The sequence below is a fragment of the Telmatherina bonti genome (genome assembly GCF_933228915.1).
Source record: "Telmatherina bonti genome assembly, chromosome: 13".
In the NCBI taxonomy this organism is placed as follows: Eukaryota; Metazoa; Chordata; class Actinopteri; order Atheriniformes; family Telmatherinidae; genus Telmatherina; species Telmatherina bonti.
The window spans coordinates 145,075-154,017 of record NC_136611.1 but is presented as its reverse complement, the minus strand read 5'-3'; the positions used below and the strand labels follow the sequence as shown (position 1 = coordinate 154,017).

The following is an 8,943-nucleotide window of genomic DNA, read 5'->3' as shown; positions in this document are numbered from 1 at the left end:
AACAGACACTCCATCTCACACTCCCCTGCTCTTCTGCCCCCCCTCTATACACCCACACACACCCCATCACATACTCCACTCTACACACATACACATTCCCTAACCCCCCTTCCATTCGGCCTCATATTCCTTATACACACTACATCACACATGCATCCATCTCATTGTGTGCCCCCTAACACGCCCCTTCCCATACCCCATCCATCCTCATCTGCATCCCATTGCCCACCCACTTACCTGAATTATTTCTCCATTATTTCTCCCCTTACCCTACCACCCCACCCCCAAACACACACACACACACACATACCTCTCACCTTCCATTTACAACTTCACCCGTTCACTCACAGTCACTCTCCTCTCTCCCTCCCAACATGCCCCGAGTGCGACGCCCCATGGGGACAGAGGGCAGGCAGACCTCCACAAAGGCCCCCATGACCACAGCCCACCACCCCCAGTGCCCCCCAAATCCCTTACAGATGCAACCGACCAGCACCCCCTCAGGGCCAGCAGCGCCCTCTCCCAGCCAAGCCAGCCGGGAGCCCAGGTCTATCAGACAGCACCCCCTTCCCCCACCTGAACCCCTCCGGCAAGGCCCTGGAAATGGGGGCATGATACACTGCATGATACACCGCCGTACACTGCATGTCCCCCCCCCAAAACTTGACCATGAGTTGTCAGTGTTTTGTGTTGTGGTGACTAAATGTGATTAAAACTGAGAGGTGAGCAGATACTGGGTGCAGTGATCAAGACCACCTTGATGGCCTTTCTCACCACCCAGCACAACGTGCCCTCCTCCCAGCGACCTCACCCCGCCGCCGCGAGGCAACTCCAACCGCTGACCCACCCAAGCCCCCCCAGGACAGGAGACATAGCCACCCCGGCAGCAAGGCAGCCAAGATCCCCACCCAGGAGGCTACCACAGACCCACAGGCATCAGAGATCCCCCCCCCCCCCCCCCCCCCCCCCCCCCATCTCCCAACCTCGGAGTGCAACGAGGTCACACCCCCCCGCCCCCCCACACACTAAGTGATGAAGCTGATTACAGGGGACCAGAGAAAACAAAATTCATCCAACTGATGTTTAGAGGAGGCAGACATCGTCTCATTACTGATGTGGTCTGAAAGGAGGTTTCTAAACTGAATAATGCTTAAATCCTTTTTTTCTTCCAATTCATGAGAATAGTTTTCTTTGCGATACACAAGGCAGTCAGGACGATACCTGCAGTGATAATTTCCATGTTAATATCACCAAAGTGAGCAAGCATGCAGAGAGAGGCAGAAGCTGGGGTTGTACATCTGAGCCATGTTGATAAATCTCTGCACACCTCAAGCCAGAAGTTCTGCACTGGTGAACAGGACCATACAGCATGTAGTCATCTGGTCTGTTATCTGCAGAAGTCCTGGTGAACAGGACCATACAGCATGTAGTCATCTGGTCTGTTATCTGCAGAAGTCCTGGTGAACAGGACCATACAGCATGTAGTCATCTGGTCTGTTATCTGCAGAAGTCCTGGTGAACAGGACCATACAGCATGTAGTCATCTGGTCTGTTATCTGCAGAAGTCCTGGTGAACAGGACCATACAGCATGTAGTCATCTGGTCTGTTATCTGCAGAAGTCCTGGTGAACAGGACCATACAGCATGTAGTCATCTGGTCTGTTATCTGCAGAAGTCCTGGTGAACAGGACCATACAGCATGTGGTCATCTGGTCTGTTATCTGCAGAAGTCCTGGTGAACAGGACCATACAGCATGTAGTCATCTGGTCTGTTATCTGCAGAAGTCCTGGTGAACAGGACCATACAGCATGTAGTCATCTGGTCTGTTATCTGCAGAAGTCCTGGTGAACAGGACCATACAGCATGTGGTCATCTGGTCTGTTATCTGCAGAAGTCCTGGTGAACAGGATCATACAGCATGTGGTCATCTGGTCTGTTATCTGCAGAAGTCCTGGTGAACAGGACCATACAGCATGTAGTCATCTGGTCTGTTATCTGCAGAAGTCCTGGTGAACAGGACCATACAGCATGTGGTCATCTGGTCTGTTATCTGCAGAAGTCCTGGTGAACAGGACCATACAGCATGTGGTCATCTGGTCTGTTATCTGCAGAAGTCCTGGTGAACAGGACCATACAGCATGTAGTCATCTGGTCTGTTATCTGCAGAAGTCCTGGTGAACAGGACCATACAGCATGTGGTCATCTGGTCTGTTATCTGCAGAAGTCCTGGTGAACAGGACCATACAGCATGTAGTCATCTGGTCTGTTATCTGCAGAAGTCCTGGTGAACAGGACCATACAGCATATAGTCACCTGGTCTGTTATCTGCAGAAGTCCTGGTGAACAGGACCATACAGCATATAGTCACCTGGTCTGTTATCTGCAGAAGTCCTGGTGAACAGGATCATACAGCATGTAGTCATCTGGTCTGTTATCTGCAGAAGTCCTGGTGAACAGGACCATACAGCATGTAGTCATCTGGTCTGTTATCTGCAGAAGTCCTGGTGAACAGGACCATACAGCATGTAGTCATCTGGTCTGTTATCTGCAGAAGTCCTGGTGAACAGGACCATACAGCATGTAGTCATCTGGTCTGTTATCTGCAGAAGTCCTGGTGAACAGGACCATACAGCATGTAGTCATCTGGTCTGTTATCTGCAGAAGTCCTGGTGAACAGGACCATACAGCATGTGGTCATCTGGTCTGTTATCTGCAGAAGTCCTGGTGAACAGGATCATACAGCATGTGGTCATCTGGTCTGTTATCTGCAGAAGTCCTGGTGAACAGGACCATACAGCATGTAGTCATCTGGTCTGTTATCTGCAGAAGTCCTGGTGAACAGGACCATACAGCATGTGGTCATCTGGTCTGTTATCTGCAGAAGTCCTGGTGAACAGGACCATACAGCATGTGGTCATCTGGTCTGTTATCTGCAGAAGTCCTGGTGAACAGGATCATACAGCATGTGGTCATCTGGTCTGTTATCTGCAGAAGTCCTGGTGAACAGGACCATACAGCATGTGGTCATCTGGTCTGTTATCTGCAGAAGTCCTGGTGAACAGGACCATACAGCATGTGGTCATCTGGTCTGTTATCTGCAGAAGTCCTGGTGAACAGGACCATACAGCATGTAGTCATCTGGTCTGTTATCTGCAGAAGTCCTGGTGAACAGGACCATACAGCATGTAGTCATCTGGTCTGTTATCTGCAGAAGTCCTGGTGAACAGGATCATACAGCATGTGGTCATCTGGTCTGTTATCTGCAGAAGTCCTGGTGAACAGGACCATACAGCATGTAGTCATCTGGTCTGTTATCTGCAGAAGTCCTGGTGAACAGGACCATACAGCATGTGGTCATCTGGTCTGTTATCTGCAGAAGTCCTGGTGAACAGGATCATACAGCATGTGGTCATCTGGTCTGTTATCTGCAGAAGTCCTGGTGAACAGGACCATACAGCATGTAGTCATCTGGTCTGTTATCTGCAGAAGTCCTGGTGAACAGGACCATACAGCATGTAGTCATCTGGTCTGTTATCTGCAGAAGTCCTGGTGAACAGGACCATACAGCATGTAGTCATCTGGTCTGTTATCTGCAGAAGTCCTGGTGAACAGGACCATACAGCATGTAGTCATCTGGTCTGTTATCTGCAGAAGTCCTGGTGAACAGGACCATACAGCATGTAGTCATCTGGTCTGTTATCTGCAGAAGTCCTGGTGAACAGGACCATACAGCATGTAGTCATCTGGTCTGTTATCTGTGCACTGTGAACACAGGTTAGATGATGCAAGACCCATCTGGAACATTCTCTCTCCTCTGTAATGTGTTCTGTGAAGAATTTTATATTGTATAAGTTGTAAGTTTGGATGTTTAATCATTGTAAAGGTGTTTAAACATATCTGTGACCAGAAGGTCTGACTAAGGTTAATGGATAAATTCCCATTTTAAGGTTGGCAGAGAGAGTGTCTCATCCACTTCGCACACCAATGTGTACATTTTTTATATTAGTTTGATTTGTAGATTTCCACAGAATGCTTCTTCAAGATCTAACCATGGCTCATCTAATGGGAGAGACTTGTACCACTGTGAGATGTACTGTAACCTGTTGACTAAGTAGTAGTAATGGAAACTGGGCCGGTCCAAACCCCCAGATCTTCTCATTTTGTTTAGCGTTTTTAAGCTAATACGTGGTGGTTTGTTCTTCCAGAGAAATTTAGAAATGTGAGAGTCCAGTGACTTAAACCACTTAGGGGATAGTTTAAAGGTTATCATAGAGAAGAGGTAATTGATTTTTGGTAATACCGTCATTTTAATCGTGGCAACTCTGCCCATGAGAGAAACGGGTAGAGAGCTCCAGCGTGTGAGATCATCCTCTATGGTTTTTAAAAGCTGAACATAGTTCAGTTTTGTTAACTGAAGGTTTTTATTCTGATAAGGTTTTTAGTTGAACACTTGTGTCCATGTCTGCATGGCTTGTGTTAAGTGGATGGACTTATGCTATAGCTATATGATATGCTTGTGTTACCTGCTAAAGGTTTTAAATTGGTCTCATACAAAGCTTTTTGTTGACAATAATTGACTCTATATGCTTCACATATTTGTGCTCCATTAGCATAAATACTTCCAGCAACACACACTTTGTACCTAAGTCTAATAGTGGTAGTGCATTCTTTTAATGTTTTCTCCAGGTAGTTTGTGAACAGCTTGTCAAATTCTCAACATGGAGTAAAATAAGATGGTGGTATTTGTAGAGGATGGTCCCAAAAACTCTTTATTTCTTACAATTGATTTAATTTTGTGATAGAGGTTATTATTATTATTATTATTATTTTTATTTTATTTTATTTTTTTGAGTGTGTAAAACACCTTGAGATACAAAAGTGTTTTAAAATCAGACAAACCTTCCTTTCCATATTTCTTTAACTAACATTTTTAAATACTTTTTTTTTATCTCTCCCATTCAGGTACAATTGAAATACTAGTGCTGCGTCATGGCAGCGACCTGTCCTCTCTGACATCAGTTTGGTGTGCCACCAGACCTTCAGATCCTCCCTCAGCCAGCCCAGGAATTGATTATATCCCCAGCTCTAAGAAAGTGGAGTTCAAACCTGGAAAAACTGAGGAGGTACTTTTTCCACTTTAGTTTATTTATTTAAACTAAACAAAGTCATAATTATTTAAAAAGCAGATTTGAAAGTGCTTGTTCACCAAAGAATTGCACCTTTAGAAGCAATGACAGCATCATAATGAAAAAAAAAACTATTATGTTTCATTGGTAGATAAAGTGATGATGGTGAGTGTTTTCTGCACAACTGTGGATTAAAGCCTGTCACATCCTCCACGAGAAGCCAGAACTTTCTTCTTGTTCTCGAGGCTCTGAGAAGAAAATGACGTCATTTTGTTCTCGCGGACGTGTTTGAGGACAGTTCTTGACACACCAGGCTGGCAGAACTTTTTTCTTGCGGGGCTGCGAGAAGTATCGTGTGATTGGTCGGACATGTGAGGTGGGCGTGGTTAACACAGAGAAAGCAGGAAGCGGAATTGCTGCTTCTGTGTGTTTGCTGTTGCCGGCAAAACGGATTGTTTTGATAAAACAGCTGATCGAGGTGGTGAGAAAGTACGAACATTTTTACATGTGGCAATAAAACACTCGGACCCAGCCGCGTGCACGACCCGCCCAGCCGCGGACGAAGCTGCTCGTTAAATATGAAACTAGAAACTCGGAGAGCGGAAACCTCCACCAAGCACAATGTTAAAGAATCCTTTTAAACATTCCTGGATCCAAACGGTGATCCGGATCACCACCAGAATTTAATCACTTCTTCATTTTTACATTTGCAACAACTCTTGAAATATTTATAAAAGCCCTCCGTAACCTTTTAAGTTATCTTAAGCAAAAAGACGCCTCGGCGGAGGTAACAACCGGGTTCATTGCACATAAAGCAGACATCTGCCCCCCGCAGTGATCCCTCCCCGCTGCAGACCTGCTTCTCCTGGAGGATGGATGGACCTGATGAACAAGACGTTTTTTCTTGTTCTTGCAGCCTCAAGAACAAGAACTCAGTTCTTGCGTCTCGTGGAGGATGGAACAGGCTTTAGGCGCTATATTTCCTAAGAAAGTAAAGACAATTGAGTATATTGGGAGGGAAATAACAGTGGCTCAAGTTTAAAGCCTGGGGCACTCCACAAGAAAGAGCAGCTGAATTAGAAATGATATTACCCTAGCTGATAGGAAAGCTCTTGATAGAAAGAAGACCTAAACCACTTCATTGTCATAATTTATGCTAACATAGTTCTTCAAGCAATCTGAATCTTGTTGTCCTGCTGTGAGATTTAAAAATACAAAAAAAACCCCAAACAAACAAAGAAAAAAAAAACCAAAACGCATAACATTGCTGAAAATTGTAAACTTGAACAATTCTTCACGATTAAAATCTTGACAAACCTTGTTAATGCTCAAACCTCCATATTTCAGACTTGTAGTTTGACCATTTTGGACGACATCCAGAATCCATCCATCGAGGGATCAGAGTCTTTTGTGGTGTTCCTTAGTTCTCCTCAGGGTGCCGTCCTTCAGGAACCTCATGAAGCCAATGTAGTCATAACTGACACCTTCCAGGACAGTGCGTACACAAAAAAAATATTAGGACATATTATTTTACTTTAAATAAACAGAAGTAAACATTCTAAAACCAGCCTCTGATGTCATTTTCCCTCTTTTAGTTCCCAGCATGCAGTTTGAGAAGAGTACTTATGCTGTGAAGGAGAAAGACAGTGTACTCCACATCCCCGTTATCCGGACTGGTGACTTGTCCTTCAAGTCATCTGTGCGGTGTTTCACGCGAACCATGTCCGCTATGGTCATGGATGACTTTGAGGAGAGAAGAAACACAGATGAGTCACGCATCACTTTCCTGAAAGGAGAGAAGGTAAAATGTTCATCTAAAGTGTGCTTAAAATTTTGAATCCACACCTCTGAGTGTTTTTGTGTATGTGTTGACTGATTGTGTAAGTTCAATCAAAGTATGGAGGGAGTTTATGTAGCACATTGCACGTTTATGTACATCGATTACTTATAGTTTGTTTACCCTTTTTCCATGCTCTTCCTCCTAAATTACTATTTTCTCCATACTTAAAATATTTATGGCATTCACTATGGACGGCAAAGCAAGAATTTCATTGTACAGGACAGCCTGTTTCCTTACTGTGCATATGACAATGAATGCTTTGACTCTTGAACTGTTATGAGTTGAAAGTTTCTGGTTGACGATGACCTGGAGTAACACGTGACTCAACGCTGGGAGCAGGAGACTCAGTCTGTGGATTCAGTGTAGATGTGTCATTCATCCAAACTGACTGAAGGCTCTTTAAATGGTTCCGGGGGGAAAAAAAAGAAAAAAAAAAGAAGGATGAGTCAAGATGGCATAAAGGATGAGAGATTAAGAAAATGATGGAAGGATGGAGGAGAAAATGAGGACAATGAATGATGACAGAGAAGGAGGGAAAAGGGTTAAGACGGGATGATGGACTGGCTTAAGGAAGGAAGGGAGGAGGAGTAAGGACAGATGGATAAAGTAGGAAAGTTTTAATGAAGGGGCGCTAAGGGATTAGGGAGATGAACCAAGGGATGAGGTAGGGTGGTGAGGGATAAATGGACAAACAATGGATGAGGAAGAATAAAAGAATAAGTGAGAGTGAATAAGGAGGAAGAGCAAACAGGCAAATGCAATCATCAGATCAGAGGTGTAAAGGGCTGTGGGTGTGGATTTGTGATGGAAGTCTTGCTTTGAACCAGCTTACCAGGTTAACTGACATTGTTTTCCAGGTGAAGAACTGCACTGTCCACATCATCGACGATTCTGTTTTTGAACCTGAGGAGGAATTTCAGGTGCATCTTGGGGTGCCCCTCGGGGACCACTGGAGTGGTGCCATGGTGGGCACAAGAGACATTGTTACCATCACCATCACCAATGATGAAGATGGTGTGTTGGCGCTCATTACCCTTATGATTCAGGACAGGGATAGTTGTTTATGGGCCATGGAGTTTCAGAGTCATTGCTTGTTTTAAATCGCATGTCTTCATTGGCATTTATTTGAGATGTTTGGTAAATCTGGTTTTAACCCCAGATGACATTAACTAGGCTGACTTGCTTTATATCCTCTTTCTCCAGCTCCCACCATCGAGTTTGAGCAGGTTTCCTACCAGGTCAGAGAACCTCCTGGTCCAGACAGCGTGGAGGTGCTCAACATCAAGGTCATCCGCCAGGGTGATCTGGATCGAACATCCAAGATCCGTTGCAGCACCCAGGATGGATCAGCCCAGTCCGGAGTTGATTACAACCCCAAGAGTCGAGTGCTCAAGTTCACACCAGGTCGGTACACTGCAAAAACTCAGCCTTAAAAAAAATTAGAAAAAAAATATACAAAAATGAGGTAAATGTTGCTTAAAATAAGATAAATGATGATGAAATGAAGATAAATGATCTGCCAACAGAACAAGACAATTTTGCTTGTCAAGACTTCCCAAAACAAGTAAAAATACTCTTAAAATAAGAGGAATTCTCTGGCATAAAAACTAAGAATTATCTTACCTTTAAAAAAAATAAGCATATCTGTCCTCAATTTAGGATTTTTAATCTGACTGAGATTTCAGTTTTTGCAGTGTAGTTAAACTTCTCCATGGAGCATTGTAGATCTGGGGCAACTTCACCGAGAGTAAATATTTCTTCTTTTTTTCTTTATTTCAAAGGAATGGATCACATCTTGTTCAAAGTGGAGATTTTGTCCAATGAGGACAGGGAGTGGCATGAATCCTTTTCATTGGTTCTTGGCCCCGATGACCCTGTGGAGGCGGTGCTAGGCGACATTACCATGGCAACAGTAACTATTCTGGACCAAGAGGCTGCAGGCAGTCTCATCCTCCCTGCTCCACCTATTGTAAGAA

At 44.5% G+C, this 8,943-nt stretch overlaps 1 protein-coding gene across 1 annotated transcript in view; it reads left to right on the top strand.

The window, feature by feature from the left end:
* Window positions 1-434: 434 nt before the first annotated feature.
* LOC306764126 (extracellular matrix organizing protein FRAS1-like) overlaps window positions 435-8,943 on the top strand; it is a gene marked incomplete at its 5' end in the record, with an annotated part of 32,591 nt that continues 24,082 nt past the window's right edge. The window contains 7 exons of the mRNA XM_079251167.1: window positions 435-636; window positions 4,964-5,124; window positions 6,475-6,622; window positions 6,723-6,928; window positions 7,825-7,981; window positions 8,171-8,371; window positions 8,749-8,936. Of these exons, the coding sequence (XP_079107293.1) occupies window positions 435-636; window positions 4,964-5,124; window positions 6,475-6,622; window positions 6,723-6,928; window positions 7,825-7,981; window positions 8,171-8,371; window positions 8,749-8,936 (1,263 nt within the window). The remainder of the gene's footprint in view (window positions 637-4,963; window positions 5,125-6,474; window positions 6,623-6,722; window positions 6,929-7,824; window positions 7,982-8,170; window positions 8,372-8,748; window positions 8,937-8,943) is intronic.